We start from the raw sequence: 21410 nt of genomic DNA, 5'->3' as shown, positions 1-21410 counted from the left end.
CAGGAGCCAAGCAAGGAGTCCAGGGCAGCTAGTGCTCAAAACCCCTGAACTCCCAGATGACTTTCAGGAAAGCACTTTTAAAGGCCAGGTGAGGGAGTAGAGTTGCAGGGTATGGCATCAACTCGCATAATTCTCTGATTGGTTTACGGTGAAGTAACAGGGTGGTATCACAGGGGTTAACGTTACCAGTCCTTAGGTGTCATAGGTCTGGGGGCTATGTGTTCATGATCATCAAGAAGTGAATTTCTTCCATTTGGTGAAGGTTTTCGCATTGGGCTTCCCTGGTGGCTTACACAGTAAAGAATCCACCTGCAATGCGGGAGACTTGGGTTTAGTCCCTGAGTTGGGAAGATCCCCTGGAGAAGGGAATGGCAATCCACTCCAGTATCCTTGCCTGGAGAATCCCATGGACAGAGGAGCCTGGTGGGCTACAGTCCATAGGGTTGCAAAGAGTTGGACACAACTGAGCGACTAACACTTTCTTTTTTTTCAAGACAACTCAGGAAATGTGCATCAGATACTGTTTTCTATGTATTTCAGGGAGGAGCTAAAGGTGAGGATATGGGGGAGAGGTCTGTCCCCTAGGGTCCTGCTCCATTACACCATCATCACAGATTCAAGTGACCCAGGTTTCCCAGGTGCACACCCCCTGGAATATTCTGGTATGCCTCAATGAAAAGGGAGGGTTGATTGCTTCCATTTCACATAATGAAGAAGCTCAAGACTTTGGGTCCACTGTCCTAGGCCTTCTCCAGCCTAATTCTCTTGAATTCCAGTTTGCACTCTCTTCAAGCATGCTGAGGAAAGAGGGCCTCCTATATTCTTGCAGTAAGACCCTGCAAAATCGTCCCAGGGGATGGCCTTATCTCCCTTTACTGCCCCTTCCTTGTTGGTCCTGTAGACCCTGTCTTTCCTGCACAGTATATCCCAGGGCCTTTGGATATACTGTTCCCCTGTAGGCCCTCTGCCAGGGGCATTCCTTCTCGTGTCTTATTCTGTAGCTTGATCCTCACTCTCTCAGGGGAATTTCTCTGACTCCACAGCCCTCCTGTGACCTAATTTGCCTTTTCCCCTTAGGACGATGACAGCTGAAATACTGACATTGGTGCAATTCTCAGACTGAAGCCTGTTTCTCCTGTTAAGACTCCAAGGTCCAGGAAGGCAGGGCTCAACACTGTCTTGGTCACTGCTGTCTGCTGAGCAGCTGTAGTGGGTTTGGCTCAATATATATATTTGGGGAAGATATTCTGCATTGGCTTCTCACCATCTCCCTTTCCAGATTGGTTCTTTTTTTTAAAATTTTTAATTAGTTTAGTTTTGGTTGCTCTGGGTCTTTGTTGCTGCACGCGGGCTTTCTCTAGTTGCAGCGAGCAGGGGCTACTCGCTGAGAAGCTACTCATCAGCTTCTCATCCCAGTGGCTTCTCTTATCGCAGAGCAGGGTCTCTAGGGCACGAGGGTTTCAGTAGTTGCAACACGTGGGCTCAGGAGTTGTGATATGCAGGCTTAGTTGCCTGGAGGCATGTGGAATCTTCCCAAACCAGGGATCGAACCCATGTCTCCTGCATTGCCAGGCAGATTCTTCACCACTGAGCCACCAGGGAAGCCTGGAAGGACTTATTACTTGCAACAAGTCAGAAAACACCAGAGACTTTTTCCAAAGGAGTGTCTCCCTGAACAGCAAAATTGAGAAAATTTTAAGCCAAGGGGGCATGCATATTCATGAAGTGATTTGAGCGGAGGTGAATTTAGCCTAGAATTGGGACAAAGGTCCATAGTGTCCAAGCTTTGGTTGATTGAAATCAGGAGAGTCTACACCATCATCCTATATTCCACCTGGCTGGGAGTCTTAATTCCTGCAGAACTCAAAGATATATTGTACGTATATCCTTTGAAGAGGAACTAGGAGTCTGTTTTATCATTGTGTTGCAAGAAGGGGAATACTCTCTGTATTGGCAGGCTCCTGTCCAACACTCAGAAATAAATTGTCCGAGGAGACATATATGCTGACAAAGTGAGAGACTTTATTGGGAAAGTATGCCCGGGCAGAGAGCAGTAGTATAAGGGAATCCAGGAGAACTGCTCTGCCACGTGGCTCCCAGTCCCCGGTATTATGGTAATTGGCTTGGTTGCTGGGTTGTCTCTGGCCAATTACTCTGACTCCGGGTCCTTCCTGATGGTGCACACATCACATCAGCCAAGGTGGATCCCAGCGAGAAGGATCCTGGGAGGATGGTAGGATATATGAACTAGAGTCTCTTTCTGTGTTGTTTAGTTGCTAAGTCATGTCTGATGTTTTTGCGACCAGATGGACTGTAGTCCTCCAGGCTTTTGTGTCCATGGGATTCTCCAGGCAAGAATACTAGAGTGGGTTGCCATACCCTCCTCCAGGGGATCTTCTGCAACCAGGGATGGAACTGCATCTCTTGTATTGTAGGCAGATTCTTTACTGCTAAACCACCTTTTGACATTTCCCTCCTCCAGGGATTCTGCCTCCCTTACCAGGACCCCCTGTTTAAGATAACTCATGCAGGTGGTCACTATTGGGCCTGGCTAGGGTGGGTGGCTTTAGTCTGTGGTTCCCTCTAACAACTGGACTATTGAATTGTTTCTTGACTGCTTTTCCTTTATTCCTGCATCCCTTAAGGAATGCATTCCTGCATTCCTCACTTCCCTTAAGATAATTAATTACTTAGATGTGTTCAAGGGCAAGCATTGAGGCCAGGCTTCAATCACAAAATGGCTTAGGCCAAAATGGTTTCTCTTATGTCAAGAAAGCCGTTACTGGTTCTCTTTCTCTGGGGACCCCTAACCGATCTGCTTACATTAATCTAATTATCTCTGTGCAACAACCAGCAGGCTCATTTTAAGGGCTTGACATGCCTCACCCAGGGTCACTGAGCTAAGTGCCTAAGCCAAGACTTGAACCCAATACCACCCCTCTCTACCTCTCTCTCCTCCAGGCCCTTGTGGGTGACCAGTACGGCCCCTGCCCCATCCCCACGCTGATCGAGGAAAAGGAGTGGGAGGCTCTGAAGGCTCAGCTGACTGCCAGGCCCCGCGACCTGGAGCTGGTGGCACGACGCTTCTGGAGGGACGAGAACGCAGTGCCCCCCACCTACCTGCTGCAGGCCCTGGGCACTGGGGAGGCCTCTGGGCCTGAGGAGGCCACCCTGATCTCTGCACTGCGCTCCGGAGCCCAGGAGGCCCACAGGCTGGGGCTCATCAGCCAGGAGCAGTGGCACCGCTACTACCGCTCAGGTGAGGCTGCCAAGACTCCCCTCGGGGTCCCCGGGAAATGCCCAGGTGTTCAAAATACACATCACGCTTTATCCAAACGCCACTGCCTGCATTTCTATAAATGCCAAACCAACCTAGCTCCCGGAGGCCCAGTTCTGAGAAAGATTATTTTTCTGATCCAAGAGAGTGTAGTCACATCCTGGTTAATTTCAGCCTCTTAGGGTTCTTCTCTTCGGGCTCCTTTCCTTCTCTCAGGCAGGCTCCTGGCTCTGTCCTAAGGGACTTATCCTAGGATGACCACCATCCCCATATACCTGGGACCGGGATCCTCCCAGGATTCAGGGTTTTTAGGGCCAAACCCAGGACAGTTCTGGGAAAACTGGAAGAGTGTGTCACCCCAGGCTGGCTGAGAGCCAGCTGCTACTGAGGAAATTGTCCTTCATCAATGTACCTGCCTCTGAAAACTGAAGCACAGGAAGAAGGAGTCTCTTTTGCCCAAGGAGGGGAGTAGAGTTTCCCCACAGTGCTGAGTCCATCACCTGGCTCCCTGCTGGTCCCTTACCTCTCACCTCTAGCCTTGTCCGCTGCCCCTTCCATCCTCCACACCGGGCTAGCAGAAAGTTGTTTCTAAAAAGGCAGTGAGATCAAGCCATTACCCCATTGCTTGCTGATCCAGGAAATAAATAGGTTCTTTCAGTAAGAAACAGGTTCTTATTATTTATGGATTAGTAATGTCAGTTTCGGAGAAGGCAATGGCACCTCACTCCAGTACTCTTGCCTGGAAAATCCCATGGACGGAGGAGTCTGGTAGACTACAGTCCATGGGGTAGCTAAGAGTCGGACACGACTGAGTGACTTCACTTTCACTTTTCCCTTTCATGCACTGGAGAAGGAAATGGCAACCCACTCCATTGTTCTTGCCTGGAGAATCCTAGGGACGGCGGAGCCTGGTGAGCTGCCGTCTATGGGGTCGCACAGAGTTGGACACGACTGAAACGACTTAGCAGTAGCAGCAATGTCAGTTTATGGTTTATTAGTATGACAATTTACATCACCCACCTTATTTTTTTATGTAATTTTATTTATTATTTTGCCTGTGCTGAGTCTTCTTCCTTGCTGTGCAGGCTTTCTCTAGTTGCAGAGAGTGGGGGCCACTCTTTAGTTGTGGTGCACCAGCTTCTCATTGCGGTGGCTTCTTTTGTTGCAAAGCAGAGGCTCTAGGGCGCGAGAGCTTCAGTAATTGCAGTGTGGACTCAGTAGTTGCGTTTCCTGGGCTCTAGAGCACAGATTCAATAGGTGTGGTGCACCAGCTTGGTTGCTCTGTGACATCTGGGATCTGCCCGGATCAGGGATTGAACCCGTATCACCTACAGTGGCAGACAGATTCTTTACCACTAAGTCACCAGGGAAGCCCTCACATTATTAAATATATGAATTTATATTATCCAAACTATTAACTACATGAATTCATGTTATCCATACTATTAAATATATGAATTTATGTTATAAAATTTTAAATATATGGATTTATATTACCCACACTATAAAATATATAAATTAATTTGATCAACATATTAAATATATTGATTTATTTAAAGGTATCGAATGTAGTAATTTATAGTAATAGTATTTTATTAAAATATATTGACTGCTATTTATTGTATATATAGTAATTCTAGTAATGACATATCCATTTTTAAAAATTTTATTTGAGGATAATTTTATATTAACAAAAAAGTTACGTTAGAAAGCTACAAAGATAGTGTAGATTTCTCTTACTCATATAAGAGTAACATTTTATACGATCGAGGTACATTTAAATGAACATCAATATTTACTATCTGCACATGACTAGTAACTAGACTCCAGACTTTCCTTGAATTTCTACAGTGCTTCCATCAATGTCTTTCTGTCCCAGGATTCCACACTGCATTTCATCCTTTGTCTCCTTAGGCTACGCTGGTCTGTAACAGTTTTTCATGACTGTTTTGAGGAGTACTGGCCAGGTCTTTTATAGAATGTCCCTCAGTCTGGGCTTGGCTGGTGTTTTCTCATGATTTGACTGGGATTATAGGTTTGGGAGAGGAAGACCACAGAGCTGAAATTCCCTCCCCATCCCATCATATCAGGAGTACCTGAGGCCCACCTGACATCACAGGTGATGTTAACCTTGACTCCTTGGTTAAGACTAGTAATGACAGACCAATTTTGAATACACCTTTTGTGTGTATAATAATGTTAAGTCCATTGTTTATTGAGCACTTACTATGTCACTATAGCTTGCTCTATGACACAAAGCCAAGTGTGCCAATTGTTCTCAGAGAGATATCTGACACTGAGGTCATAATCAGCATCTGGGGTCTGTACTTTGGGATGGGCCCAGATTAGCGTCTCAGCCCTGCCCCTTTCCAGCCGCATTGACTTCTGGCAGGCTTGGAGCTTCTGTTTCTTCATCTGTAAAATGGAACTAGTCAGAAGTAGTACCTAGGGTAGTCGTTATGGAGATCTGAAAGGTCCTGTCTTGGCCGTGATCTTATTCAACAATAAAATCATTAAGCAATCATGTCAAACCTCACCCATTAGTAAGTCCCATCTGAAAGAACAAATAGAAATTTCTAGACATCAGCAGAAAGCACAAATGGGTGTGGAGGTCAGGGGCACATCATAGATGGTATATTTAGACCATATTATTTTTCAGGCACCTTGCTCAACTTTCTTAAAAAAAATTTTTTTTTTTTATCTTGGAATAGAGCTTTACAGGAAATTTAAAAAAAAATAGAGGAAGAGGTTTCATGTATCCTTTACCCAGATTTCCCCAAAGGTAACATCTTGCATAACTAGGGTGCAATATTATAATCAGGAAGTGGACATTGTTAGAATGCAGAGAGAGTAACAGAAACCATTTGTGCATGTGTGTGTATGAGCCTTTTCCTTCTCTGCAATTTTATCACCTGTATAGCTTCAAATAACCACTATGGTTGATACACAAGGACTGTTCCCTGACCACAAGGGTCCCTCCCACTGCCATTTAGAGCTACACTCACGCCTCCCCACAAACCCCAGCCTTGGCAGACCCTAACCTAACTGCATCTCATTTATTTTATTTCAACCATGTCATAGAAGATAAAATCGCAGACCGTAACCTTTTGTTTCTTTACAATAATATGCTCAGCTTTCACAAGCATTATTTCATAGAAAATCCTCATAGTAGCCCTTTCAATTTTGGGATTAGTACTCATGTTAAAGGGAGGAGACAGACTCAGAGAGGTGCAATGGTTTTTCCCAAGGTCACACTGCCTGTTGCTGGCAGACAGGTAATCTTGGACTGGCTCGTGCCAAAATGTGCACCAGAAGGATCCCATTTAAGGACTGTGAGTTGCCTTCGTCTCTGATTTCCATTCATGGGGCCAAGGGGGCTGTGGGGTCAGACCAAGGAGGACTTTTGAGTGGCTTTTGTCTTTGGCTCTGAGACTGAGTCCTGTCTCCAAGGGCCTGACTCACTCAGCTGCAGAGATCTGGGAGCCTCTGATGAGCCCAGGGCAGCTTCAAAAATAACTCAAACTTGATTGCTATTTCAAAACAAAGGCCTCCCAGGAGAAGTCAGTGTGGGCTCTAGGCTCTGGAAGACACGGGTCCTCAGGGCAGCTGCTGCATGCTCTGGGACAGGGGTCAGCAAACCATGGCCCAAGGGCCAAACCCAGCCCACTGCTTGTTTTTATAAATAAAGTTTTATTGGAACACACTCAAGCACATTAGTTTGTAAGTTATCTATGGCTGCTTTCACATAGCATGAAATTAACCTTTTGAAATGAACAACTCCTGCATACAAGTGTTTGAGCTTTTGTTTTCAGTTCTTTTGGGGCCATACCTAAGAGCTATATAAACTCCACATTTAACTATTTTGAGCTTGATGGCATTGTTTTATGATGAGACTGCTGAACACACACACTGCTTCACAACAATCTGTGTGTTGCCTACACCAAGGTATCTTTGATTTTGTTGTTGCTGTTCAGTTGCTAAGTCATGTCCGACTATTTGCAGTCCCATGGGCTGCAGCATGTCAGGCTCCTCTATCCTTCACTATCTCACAGAGTTTGCTCAAATTTGTGTCCCTTGAGTTAGTGATGCTATCTAGCCATCTCATCCTGTGCTGCCCCATTTTTGCTTTCGGTTTTTCCCAGCATCAGAGTCTTTTCCAATGAGTCAGCTCTTTGTGAATAGTGGCTAAATCAATGCCGCTTTTGGTGTGGCCTCTGAACCCCAGCCTCAGCATCACCTGGGAGCTTGTTGGAAATTCAAACCATGGGCCCTACCCCAACATGCAGAATCAGAACTTCTAGAGGCGGGGTCCAGCCATGTAGGTTTTTGTGAGCCCCCAAGTGACTCTGGCAAACTGTGGCCTCAAGCCAAACCTGGCCCACTGCTTGTTTTTATGAAGAAAGTTTTGTTGGAACACACTGGAGCCCATTCCTTTGCATGTTGTCTATAGTTATGCCAAGTGACTCTGGCCCACATTAAGCCTGAATTACAGTGTTCTCATTCCTGGAATGTGTCTCCCAAGTGTTCCCATTTGAGCCAGCTGATGACATAATGCTGACCACACTCTCTTCTACTTTTGTAGTCATCGAGTGGGAAATAGAACGGGCCCTGCTGAGCTCAACAGCTGGGGATCGCGGGGCAACAGTCTTCCTGAGAGAGATCCAAGACCTCAATAAACACATCTTGGAAGACTGTGCCCTCAAAACGGTGGACCGTCTTGCAGATGGTTGCCTGGACACAGATGCCCAGGACCTTCTCAGCAACCTCAAGGGCCGCATCGCTGACCGGCAGCCTGGAATTCTCAAGGCCCACCACCTAGCATGGAGCCGAGACCTGGTGAACCCCCAAAACAAGGCTCATGCCCGATACCTGAAGGAGCTGGGGGAGCAGTTTGTGGCCAGGGCTAACCATCAGGTTCTTGCGTGCCTTCGGGAGCTGGAGGCGGGCAGGCAGGAGTTGGCGTGGCTCTACCAGGAGATCCGCCACCACCTGGGACTCAGTGCCGAGGTCAACCAGACCTTCTGTGGGCGCCAGGAGCTCCTGACCCAGCTGGGGCAGCAACTGCGACAGAGTGACGGCCACCCCCACCCACCTCTGGTGCTTTTTGGACCCCCAGGCATCGGAAAGACGGCTCTGATGTGCAAGCTGGCTGAACAAACGTCGGGGCTGCTTGGCCGCAAGACAGTGACCATTCTGCGGCTTCTGGGGACGTCACAGATGAGCTCTGAGGCCCGAGGCCTGCTCCAGAGCATCTGCTTCCAGGTGTGCCTGGCCTATGGGCTGCCCCTGCCCCCTGCCCAGGTCCTAGAGGCCCACACCAGGGTGGTCCAGTTTTTCCACATCCTCCTCCACACTGTCTCCTGCCGAAACTTTGAGTCCCTCGTGATCCTGCTGGATTCGGTGGATGAGGTGGACTCTGTCCACTGTGCTAGGAGGATCACCTGGCTGCCTCCCAAATGTCCTCCAAGGGTCCACCTCATCGTCTCGGCCTGCTCTGGACAGCGGGGGGTTTTAGACACCATGCAGCAGGTGCTCACGGACCGAGGGGCTTACTGGGAGGTGAAACCCCTCTCCAGAAACCAAGGGCAAGAGATGATCCAGCTCCTGCTAGCCGCCTCCAAGAGGACGTTGAGTCAGGTGCAGAGGGACATGCTCTGGGCCAGCCTCCCAGAGTGTGGACACCCAGGGCGGCTGAGGCTGGCTTTCGAGGAGGCCCGGAAGTGGGCCTCCTTCACTGTGCCAGCCCCGCTGGCTTCCACTGCTAAGGAGGCAATGCAACAGCTGTGTGTCCGCCTGGAGCAGACACATGGGCAGCTCCTGGTGGCCCGCGTGCTGGGCTATATTGTGTCTTCCCGGTGAGTCTCTGCTGTGTTCACTCTGTTTTGAACTGAGACAGTACGCATGCATTCTTCTCCAAGGGCTGCCATAACAAATCACAACCTGGGTGCCTTAGAACAATGGAAGCCCATTCTCTCACAGTTCTCAGGGCCAGAGTCTGAAATCAAGGTGTCAGCAGAACCACACTCCTTCTGGAGGCTCTGAAGGAGAATCTGTTCCAGGCATTTTCCTTCGTTTCTGGTGTTGCTGGCAATGCTCAACGTTCCCTGGCTTGTAGAAGCATCACTCCAATCTCCACCTCTGTCATCTTGCGGTCTCCTCCCTCTGTGTCTCTCTGTCTGAATTTCCCTCTTTTCTTGGAAGGACGTCACTTATTGGATTAGGGTCTACTTCTGTCCAGTATTGTTACTGACCGGGGTTCTTGGCCTTCTTAATGAATAGAAATTGATCAGAGGACAGACAAGAAATTCAGGCAAGGCTTTACTGGTATTCTGCCGCGAGCACAGGCTTTCCAGGTGGGGCTGGTGGTAAAGAACTTGCCTATCAATGCAAGAGATGCAAGAGACATGGGTTCCATCCCTGGGTCAGGAAGATCCCCTGGAGGAGGGTGTGACAACCCACTCCAGTATTCTTGCCTGGGACAAAGGAGCCTGGTGGGTTATAGTCCATGGGGTTGCAAAGAGTCGGACACGACTGAAGCGATTTAGCATGCATGCGTTGCTGCAGCGGGGGGAGGGAGAACAAAAAAACAAGTTCCTTTGCTTGCTTGCTCCCAGAGAGCCGGTTCCTTATTCGGGTGAAGGTAGGGGTCGGGCTGGAGGGGTAGCTTAGGTGGTTTGTCCACCCCTTTGGTGGTGTGGTAGGCAGGGGGCATGTGAAACACCCTGCTTTTGCTCCCAGCTCTTCAGAAGTGGCAGTTGGGTTTTTGGTCTTTTTCTGTCTTATCCATAATTTCCCCAATGGTGCATGCATGAAGCCATTTTCAGTTCTTTATAGTTTGTTTGTATTCTGCTGTTCGAGGAGATGTTTGTCCAGGTGCAAGCACTGCAACAAAGGGTCCCAGGTCCCAGGTCCCAGCCTGTCTCAGTGGGACCTCATCTTGACCACTTCCCCAAAGACTGGTTTCAAATAAGGTCCTATTCACAGGGTCCCCATGGGCATGAATTTGGAGGAACACTTTTCAACCCAGTATCATTTATATCATAAAGTTCACTCTTTTGAAGTGTACAGTGTGGCAGCATTCAGTACATTCACAGTGCTGTGCTGCCACTAACCATGAGGAATAGTTCCTCACCCTACAAGGGAGACCCTGTCCCCATCGGCAGTCACTCCTCATTCTTCTCTCCCAGTCCCTGGCAGCCATTAATCTGCTTTCCGTCTCCATGCATTTGTCTAGGTTATCTCTCTTTCCTTCTGTCTGTCTATGTATCTATCTATGTAGCATCACCAATTCAATGGACGTGGACATGGGTGAACTTCGGGAAATGGTTAGGGACAGGGAGGCCTGGCATGCTGCAGTCCACAGGCCTGCAAAGAGTTGCAAAGAGTTAGACGACTTAGTGACTGAACAACTACAACAACACGTATCTATCTATCATCTGTCAGGGCTTCCTAGGTGGAGCTAGTGGTAAAGAACCCTCCTGGGGAAGCAGCAGATGTAAGAGATGAGGGTTCAATCCCTGGGTTGGGAAGATCCCCTGGAGAAGGGAATGGCAACCCACTCCAGTATTCTTGCCTGGAGAATCCCATGGACAGAGGAACCTGGAAGAGTGAGACATGCCTGAAGTGACAACACAGCACATCACATCATCTCTCATCTATCTATCTATCATGCTGCTGACACCTAGTGGTTGGAGGCTAGGAATTCTGCTAGCATCCTAGATGATCTGACCCTTAGCATCACAGTGGGAGGCTGAGAAATTCTGTGTTAGGCATGCATTGTGACCTTTTCAAACACCCTCTGTACAGAGTGGGTAGCTGAGTGTCTGTTGTATATGGCTTCTGAAAGAAATAATGAGATTATACTTGCAAATAGACATCACTGGCCAAGGTCCCTCAGCCAGCACCAATGCAGAGTGGTGTGACCTCACACACAGAGCTTGTCTGCAGTGCAGGAAAGGCAGGTCCCATGTTGGGGGGCAGGTGAGGTGGGGGCAGGTGAGGTGCCTGCTTTGGGTCCACATTGTCAAGGAGATGTCTTTGGGGATGGAGAAGGGCTCTTCTAGTGGTTCAGCTGTGACCTTAGGCACATCCCCCAGTGCACATCTCGAGCACTGTCCAATAGAATATTGGCAATGAGGGCAATGCTGTATATCTCTTTGTCCAGAGTGGTAACCACAAGCCACATGTGGCAAATAAATACTTGAAAGGCAGCTTATCCATCCCAGAAACCGGATTTTAAATTTCATTATTTTTTAACTTTCAATGACTGTGTGGCTGGTGACGACTATGCTGGACATCGTAGCTCTAGACTCGATGAGACACAGCATCTTCAAGAGCAGGGATGGAATTGAATTCCTCTTCCCCTGGCCATCCAGGACCATGAATACACAAACCTCAGTTTCCCCATCTGACAAATGGAAGAAGGCCCCCTCCTGCACAATTCCAGCTCTTGAGGGCACCTTATCAGAGGGATTCACGTGCTCCAAGAACCATCTCTCCCCTGCCATTTACCTTGTCTCTCCTTCGTGTGACTTGGCTTATCTTCTTCCTAGCAACAGGTGTTACTGTTTCTGTTGCTTCCCCCCCGCCCCCGGTTATTTTCTATGTGGCTCTCTGCACTAGAGGATAAGTGTCATGGGCCCCTACCTCTCTGTCCTCCAGGGGGCAGCACAGAGACGACACTCCATGAACAAGGGTTAAGCAAAAGTGCCCATGCTTTACTGATGTCAGTGGCCTTCCAGGATGCAGCCCTCTGCTTCTCTGAGAATGAATGGACAGGCCTGGTCCCTACCCAGAGGGCCCCGTGCAGGGATGTGATGCCAGAGAAGTGTAAGGCTGTGCTTCCCTTGGATATTCAGGTTGAAAGCCTCTTGGGATGTCCCATTTTTTTGATCTGGTGGGCAAGCCATTCATCGTGCCTGAAACCACAAAGAGAGAATCTAAGCCTGATTTGTATCGAGAGTATACTGAAGACTGAGAAAGAAGATTTTATTGTTTGTTTGTTTGTTTTTCCTTATGGCTGCACCTCGAGGTATGTGGCTTCACTCATAGCTCAGTTGGTAAAGAATCCGCCTGCAATACGGGAGACTCCGGTTCAATTCCTGGGTTGGAAAGATCCGCTGGAGAAGGGATAGGCTACCCACTCCAGTATTCAGGCCTGGAGAATTCCATGGACTGTATGCATAGCCCATGGGGTCACAAAGAGTCGGACATGACTGAGCAACCTTCACTTTCACTTTCGAAGTATGTGGCATCTTAACTCCCCAATCAGGGATCAAAGCTGTGCCCCCTGCATTGGAAGCACAGAATATTAACCACTGGAGTGCCAGGGAAATCCCAGAAGATTCTATTCTGAAAGAGGAAATGTTTGAGGAAACACTGGACCACCCCATGTAAACCCTCGTGTTGTGGCTCCCAGGAATATTGGTTTGGAAAGACCTGTCAAGAGGAGAAAAGCAGATTAGGGAGACAGCCTGGCTACCCCAAGGGGGAAACTGTGGAGAACACCACCAGGGACATAGCTATGATTGTCAAAGATGAGATGATCTCAGTGGAAGAGATCTCAGAGAATACTGATGTTAATACCTACCTCGTTGGACAGCAGAAAATTCCAAGTGAGCAGGTATTCTGTATGTGTAAAGAATGTGGGAAGTGTTTCCAGCAAAATGAAGACTAATCAATATCAGGAAATTAAAAACACACACACACAAGGTGTTTGTATTCCTTGAAAGCAGAAGCCAGCCTCCCTCTCTCATCCGCTTTGAAATGAACTCTGCTTGTTCTCCAACCCAGAGGAAATTTGTGGACAAGTCCCTTAGTTTTTCCAGTCAAATGCTTGCAGGTATTATGAAGTCCATTCCAGTCCAATGCTTATTGTGTTTAAAGCCGCTTCCTTTTTCAGGCAAGAACACATGGGGATGGTTTACGCATTATTTTCCTAAGTTACTTCTCTTCCTGTGCTACTCGACTCATCTGAGATTGGGGGAAGGATAGTTCGGGGTTCTGTAGGTGTGAGAAAGAAGGAAAGATCAGGAAATGTCTTACTTGATGGGTACAGCTGGAAGCAGGTATGAGTACCAGCTAACTGTGGGCACTGTCTGAACGCTGATCTCCATGGTGAGCCCTTTGGTGATGGGCAGGATGCCATAGAGCCGGTCACATCTGTCCCGCCCTCGGCTTCTGTGTTCTCCAAGTGCAGGAGACACAGCTGTGCTCCCATGTCCATCCCTCCTTTCCACAGGCATGGGCTCTCAGAGGCGGAGCTAAAGGATGTCCTGTCCTTGGATGACGAGGTCCTGCAGAGCGTGTACCAAGACTGGACCCCACCCAGCAAAGAGCTTCTGCGTTTCCCGCCCCTGCTGTGGGTGAGGCTTCGTCGAGATTTGGGTAACTGCTTGGCCAGGCGGCCCGTGGATGGCTTCACCCTTCTGGCCATTGCCCACAGGTGAGTCGAGCAGGTTGGTGACACTGTCTGGGTGGGACTCCAAGAGCAAGGAGTCACTGATCGGATTCCTCTTTGTTCCAGATCCTTCTTCATTCCCCATTCCCAGGGAATCAAGTCCACTTAGCACAGCATTCAAGGGTCTCCCCATGAGCTCTAACACAGCTAACTTGTTTGTTATCATTATTAGTCACGCCACACGTCTTGTGGGCTCCTAGCTCCCTGACCAGGAATTGAATTCGAGCCCTTGGCAGTGAAATTGCAGAGTCCTAACCACTGGACTCCCAGTGAGCTCCCACAATGAACTACTTCTTTAAATTGAGGAGAAATTCACATGAAATTCATCATTTTGAAGGCAAACAATTGAGTGGCATTTAGCATATTCACGTGTTGTACAACTATCACCTCTGTCTAATTCCAGAACATCCCCACTGCCCTAAAAGGTACCCCATCCCCATTAGCAGTCACTCCCATCCCCTCCTCCCCCAGACCCTGGCAACCACGAGTCTGCTTTCTGTCTCTATGGATTTGCCTCTTCTGGACATTTCATATGGATGTAATCACACACAATGTGGTCTATTGCGTCTGGCTTATCCCACTCAGCATCATATTTTCATGGTTTATCCATGTTATAGCATGTGTTAGTGCTTCATTCCTTGTATGATTGAATAATAATCCCTTGCAGGCATGGATCACATTTTATTTATTTGCTCATTTGTTGATGGACATATGGTTGTTTCTACCTTTTGGTGATTGTGACTAGTGCTGCTGTGAATAGGCATGTACAAGTTTTTATTTGAACGCCTGCTTTTCCATTCTTTGGGGGGTATATACTCTGTAGTGAAATTTCTGGATCATACAGTAACTTTTTTTATGTTTAATTATTGAGGAACCCAAATTTTCCAATTTTAAATTGGAAATCCCACGGACAGAGTCTGGAGGGTTATAGTCCATAGGTTCCTGAGAGTCAGACATGACTTAACAACTAAACCACCACCATAGTTAATTCACAGTTTTGTGTTAGTTTCAAGAATACAGTAAAGTGATTCAGATATATACATATTATTATCATATATTATATATGTTATATATATATGTTAGTACTTATATATACTTTATCTTATATATTATTATATAAGTTATTTGTATATAAATTATCTTATATATTATTATATATTATTTATACTTATATATTTTATCTTTTGTATTAATATATATATTAGTATATTCTTATATATATTCTTTTTCAGATTCTTTTCCATTATAGATTATTATAAGATACAATTCCCTGTGCTACACAGTAGGTCTTGTTGTTTATCAAATATTCCTTTTTAAAGTAAAATTATTTAAGGAAAAAGGTAAGATGGGCTGATTTAGAGATAAATGGTAGGTAACAAGTGGTGCAGGTGATCAGCTGAGCCAGCAAGCATCTAGAAGGAGTTTAGGATGGACTGGTGTTTGGGAACCACTTCCTGGAAGTGGTGGGCAGTCAGCACCTCTGAGCTCACCCGGTGCCCCAGGCCCATCAGCCCATGTCTCCTCTCTGCAGACAGCTGGCCGAGGTGGTCCGAGAGCATTACCTGTCTGGGCCTGAGAAAGCCAAGAGTCACGGAGTCTTGGCCGACTTCTTCTCAGGGGCCTGGAGCCAGGGCATCAAGAAACTCATCACCCTGCCACTTGTGGGAAAACCCCTGAACCTGGATCGCAAGGTGAGGTGTCCGGGGACCCCTGCTCCCCACTCTCAGCCTCCACACTTCTGTGCCCACAAGGCAGGGACCACGTGCCTCCTTCCATCCCTTATTTCCACCCCAGACGCCCTCTACCTCCTTTCCTTCTTTTCTCATAAAGGACAAAAAGTCCCCAAACAGTATTTGAAGGGTTGGGAGCAGCAGATGAGGAATTTATACTCCACTAACTTTCCAGACAAGAAAACAAAATCACAACATTTAAAAGCTTATCTCCAAAGTCATGGCATCCCAGAATTTTAATTGCTTATGCTCTGATTCATCCTGAAACACACTAGTTTCCTCCTTGTTTTGTGTGTGGGTTGGGGGTGGGTGTATGGGGGAGTGTTGATGTTTTCCTTGTGAATCCCCTGATACAATTTAATTTCCAGTCATTGGTTCTCCCAAAGTGTTACTCATTTTAAAAATAACACTTATTTTGTTTCCCACCTAGGAGAGCAGTGTGTAATTGTTGGAGAACACAGAGAGGATCAAAAAGTAAAATAAAAACTAAACTCACAAGTCCCCGCTCTAAGAAGAGGGGCTCCCAGACTTCCAGTCACTATTCACATATTTTCTTCCAGTCTTTCTTTTATACTCAGGAGCTCTAAGACTTGGGTCCTTAGCTTACAAGTTGCCACCTCTTATTTTTTTTTTGCTTTTCAAATACCTCGAGGCCCAGTTCAAATGCCTCTTCCTTCAGTAAGTCTTCCATGATTTCCTTCCTTTTGCTTACTTGTTCTTTTTTTTTCTTCTTCTTCTTTTTTTGCCATGCCATGCAGCTTATGGGATCTAGTTCCCAAATCAAGGATCAAACCCATGTCCCCTGCAGTGGAAGCTCAGAGTCCTAACCACTGAAATGCCAGGGAATTCCCGTGATTACTTATTCTTTACTCCATGCTCCCTTCACTCCGAGGCAGAACTCAGACTATTTATTTATTTATTTTATTTTTGTCTGTGCTGAGTCTTCGTTGCTGCAAGCAGTCTTTCTCTAGTTGCAGAGCATGGGCTCTAGGCGTATGGGCTTCAGTAGTTGCAGCACTCAAGCTTAGTTGCTCCTCTGCACGTGGGATCTTCCCAGACCAGGGATTGAACCCATGTTCCCTGAATGGGCAGGCAGATTCTTAACCACTGGATCACCAGGGAAGTCCAGAACTCAGACTTTTTAAAAGAAGCTTTTAGTTTCAAAATCATTTTAGATTCACAGACTAGTTGCCGTGAGTGTAAGAGTTCTTGTGGACACTTCTTTTAAATTCCCCTATTGTTAACATTTTCCCTAAACATAGCACAGTGACTACAACTAGGAAATACACTTTTAAGTCTTTAATTATAGTTTGATTTTTCCTTTTCCTTTTCCCTCCTGGACAGGGAGGCCAGAGGCAGGGCCAGGCCTGATTCTTGCTCCTCTTTGTTTTCTCATAGATCCTCTCCTGTGTGCCCAGAACTCCTGCACGCTCAGCCTCATCTCTTTAGGATGTGGTTTGCCCGGCTTCCTTGTCTCATAGCCTCAGGACCTCCCGCTCCAGTCCATCTTCCCCGGCAATGCTTCTGACCATCCAGTCTGATCATGTCTCTCCTCTAATACCTCCCATGGCTCCCCAGAGCCCTCTGTCTCCAGTCCAGTCTCCCCAGCCTGATGTTCAGTGCTTTTGTGATCTACTATCGACAACCTCCCTAGTCTCATCCCAACCATGATCCTTCACTCTGTCTTATAATTCAGCCTTCCCAAACTCTGATCCTGCTCTCTCCCACCACTGGGCCTTTGCACATGATTCTCCCTTGCTCTGAAATGATCTACTATCGACAACCTCCCTAGTCTCATCCCAACCATGATCCTTCACTCTGTCTTATAATTCAGCCTTCCCAAACTCTGATCCTGCTCTCTCCCACCACTGGGCCTTTGCACATGATTCTCCCTTGCTCTGAAATGCCATCATTTCCAATGTATTTTGCCAGACAGGCTCCTACTTATCCTGTGAGACCCAGTTTCAATGCCCCTTGGATTCCTGGAGCCCCAGACCCCTCCTGTCCCAGCCCAGCCTGTGTGTGGGTATGTGTGGGTATCTCCATCTGAAACTGTGTCACTGTCCCTCCAGCATCACCTGGTACCTTGTCTGGCCCATGTTTGTGGAGTGAATGAATGAGATTGTGTCTTAGTGGCCTGGCTGCCAGTTCTCTCCTCCTCTGCAGGTGGCCCCTCAGCCCCTGTGGTTCTCAGACACCCTCGCAAACCTGAGGAAGCTGAAGGAGTTACCCTACCACCTGCTCCATGCAGGCCGTATCGAGGAGCTGAAGCAGGAGGTTCTGGGTAAGGTCTCGGAGGGGGTTGCGTGGGTCCCCAACCCTCTGGTGCTCCCACTTTCCAGAGCCTGACAAGGTGGAAGGGTGAAGGTTAAAATCTCTGGCTCCTTTTAAGGCACTAGTTCTCACCAGGGGCAGTTCTGCACCATCACTGCCCCCACATACACACACACCAAGGGACCCTAGGTGATATCTGGAGATATTTTGGTTGCAGCTGGCATCTAGGGCTAGTTGATAGTATAAAGGATGAGAAACTGCCTTAGAATGAGAGAGACCCTGTCTACCTATCTGTCAATCTATCATCTACCATCTCTGTTTATCTACCATATACGGCTGTCTATCTAGTATCTATCTATCGCCTATCTATCTGCATCTATCTATAATCTGCTGTATCTATCATGTCTTTCTCTCTATACGTATATATAAATATAAAATCTCATCTAACATATATATCTCTCTACCATCTGTATCTATCATCTGTATATTTATCTATCCAATAACTATCATAACTATCTACCTACCAACCTACCTATATTTCTATCTCTCTACCATTTATATCTATCATCTTTATATCTATCTATCCATCTGTCTATCTATTTGCCTATCAATCTACTATCTCTGTTTGTGTGTGTGTGTGCGCTCAGTTGCCCAGGTGTGTCCGACTCTTTGCAGCCCCATGGACTATAGCCCGACAGGCTCCTCTGTTCACGGAATTTTCCAGGCAGGAACACTGGAGAAGGTTGCCATTTCCTACTCCAGGGGATCTACCCGACCATCTACCATCTATGTCGGTCTGTCTGTCTGTCTATCACCTATCCGTCCATCCATCTTTCTATTTATCTATCCATCTCTCTCTCTCCCCATCCATCCATCCATCCATCTCTTCATTCTTATCATTCCCAACCAGGGATGACTCTGCTTCCTAAGGGACACGTGACAATATGCATGTTTCTGACTGTCATCACTTGGGGGGTGTTACTGGCATCGAGTGGGTGGAGACTAGGGACACTGCTCTCCACACCCTACCTGGTGGCCCCACCACAGAATACGACCCAGCCCCAAATGTCAGTGAGGCTGAGAGTGAGAACCTCAAAGAAACAAGGAGGTGAGCACCCACCTCCCAGGATGCGCTGAAAGAAGATGCAGTCTCCCCAGAGCACCTGCTTCTCCCCACAGGCAGCATGACCTGGATTTCCTGCCGGGGCCTCTCTGGGGGCATTGAGGGTCTGTTGGAGGACTTTGACCTGTGTGCCCCACACATGGACTGTCCTGAGGTTAACTTGGTCCGGGAAACTCTCCAGCTGTGCCGCCCGGCAGTGGAGCTCCGAGGCATGGGTGAGTGGTGCTGAGATGGCAGGATGGGGAGGTGTGGTGCACTCTGCACTGACTTCTAGAAGCCCAGGCTCCTCACTGAGCCACTCACACACCTTTCCTGATGTAGCTGAGGGGTTTCTCCTAGCTCCAGCTTCTAGAACTTTGAATTGAATCTGGGAGAGTTTAGGAGTAAAAACTACTAAGGCAGTGCCCTTCTTCTCACCTCAGCCCAGCAATTTATTCTATTTAAAAAAACTTTTAAAGTTTATTTTTATTTTTTTGGCCTTGCCACACAGCCTGTGGGATCTTAGTTCCCAGACCAGGGATCAAACCCAGGCCCTCAGCAGTGAGATCACAGAGTCCTAACCACTGGACTGCCAGGGAATTCCTCCAGCATCTTATTCTAGAAAGGGCCACATAGGAAATATTTTAGGCAAAATTGAGGAAATTATGTTGACCCTTAGTATAGATAGATAGTACTCAGGTATGTCTGACTCTTTGTAACCCCATGGACTGTAACCCACCAGGCTCCTCTGTCTATGGGATTTCCTAGCAAGAATACTGGAGTGGATAGCCATTTCCTATTCCAGGGGACCTTCCCGACCCAGGGATCGAAGCCACATCTCCTACATTGGCAGGCAGGTTCTCTACCGCTAGTGCCACCTGGGAAGCCCATGACACTTAATATAACAAGGGAGAAAACATGTTCCCACGGATTTTTTTTTTAATTGGTGAAACTCATAGAATGATAATAACTGAGCACAATTTTTTGTTAAGTTAGGTCTACTCATGACAAGGAAGGGGAATTCTTGATCAGGCAGATAACATTTAGGGCTCAGTTGGGGTTCAAAGTTGGTATTTCCTGTCATCCCACCAATTACAAATATCAGTTTAAAAACATCAATGATTTTACAAAAACCCTTCTTAGCTCTCAGGAAAAGTCATTGAGCAGGGTTTGGCCCATGCTCTGGCCTAGAGTTTGAAGGATCTCTTGTGTCCTCAGGTGATACTCTGTCCAGGATGGAATTTTGCTTGTTTGTATCTTTTAAAAATGTGACAAAACGCCCGTAACATAAAATGAACCATTTTAATTGTCCAGGTCAGCAGCATTAAGCCCATCCACAGCGTTGCACAACCATCAATCCCATTCATCTCCGTAACTTGTTCGTCCTCTCAAATGAACCTCCGTCCTCATTAAACACTCACTCCTTTTTCCCCCTCCCTAAGCCGCTGGCACTCCCCCTTCTACTTTCTCTCTCTAGGAATTTGACCATTTTAGGGACCCCATGTAAGTGGACTCATGCAATATTTGTCCTTTTTGTGACTGACTTATTTCACTTAACGTAAAGTCCTCAAGTCATCCCTGTCAGAATAGGCTTCCTTTTTAAGGCTGAATAACATTCCATTGTGTGTGCATGCGTGCTAAGTCACTTCAGTTGTGTTCGACTCTTTGTGACCTTATGGACTGTAGCCCGCCAGGCTCCTCTGTCCGTGAAATTCTCCAGGCAAGAATACTGGAGTGGGTTGGCATGGCCTCCTCCAGGGGGATCTTCCTGACTCCAGGGATACAACCTGCATCTCCTCTGTTCCATTGTGTAGATGGACCATACTTTGATCATCCATTAACTCTTCAGTGGACCCCTGAATTGTTTCTACCTTTTATCGATTGAAAGCAATGCTGCTGTGAATATCAGTTTCGTTTAGTTAAGTCACTCAATCCTGTCCGACTTTGTGATCCCGTGGACTGCAGGGCGCCAGGCTTCCCTGTCCATCACCATCTTCCGGAGTTTGCTCAAACTCATGTCCATCAAGTCATTGACGCCATCCAACCATCTCATCCTCTGCCATTGCTGTGACTATAAGGGTACAAATATCTCCTTGAAACCCTGCTTTCAGTTCTTTTGGATATATACCTGGATGTGGAATTGCTCGATCATTTGGTAATTTTGTGTTTAATGTCTGAGGAACTGCCAGATCTTTTCCCCTACTGGCTGTGCCATTTTACATTCCTACCAACAGCACATAAAGGTGCTAGTTTCTCTAGATCCTCTACAACACTTGTTATTTTCTGATTAAAAAACAAAACAAAACAAAACTAGCCATCCTATTGAGTGTGAAGTGGCCAGGATGTTTTTTTTTTCTTTTCCCTGCTGCGTTGGGTCTTAGTTGTGGCATTCAGGATCTCTGCTGTGGCTCGAGGGCTTCTCTCTAGTTGCGTCGCAGGGGCTCAGTAGTTGTGGCCCATGACAGCATGTGGGATCTTATGTCCCCAACCAGGAATCGAAACTGAGTCCTGTCCTGTGCATTGCAAGCAGGATTCTTAACCCCTGGACCACCAGGGAAGACCCCATGA

At 47.1% G+C, this 21410-nt stretch overlaps 1 protein-coding gene across 1 annotated transcript in view; it reads left to right on the top strand.

Annotated features, from left to right (window-relative positions):
• The window catches only part of NWD1 (NACHT and WD repeat domain containing 1), a 72091-nt gene that overhangs the window by 10264 nt on the left and 40417 nt on the right, over positions 1–21410 (top strand). Inside the window, 6 exon segments of the mRNA XM_081503000.1 lie at positions 2962–3259; positions 7860–9132; positions 13518–13721; positions 15268–15427; positions 17633–17750; positions 18920–19078. Coding sequence (XP_081359126.1) covers positions 2962–3259; positions 7860–9132; positions 13518–13721; positions 15268–15427; positions 17633–17750; positions 18920–19078 — 2212 coding nt within the window.

The sequence above is a fragment of the Giraffa tippelskirchi genome, chromosome 6 (assembly GCF_054371585.1).
Source record: "Giraffa tippelskirchi isolate mGirTip1 chromosome 6, T2T-mGirTip1v1.2.pri, whole genome shotgun sequence".
In the NCBI taxonomy this organism is placed as follows: domain Eukaryota; kingdom Metazoa; phylum Chordata; class Mammalia; order Artiodactyla; family Giraffidae; genus Giraffa; species Giraffa tippelskirchi.
This window is presented reverse-complemented; position numbering and strand designations above follow the sequence as displayed.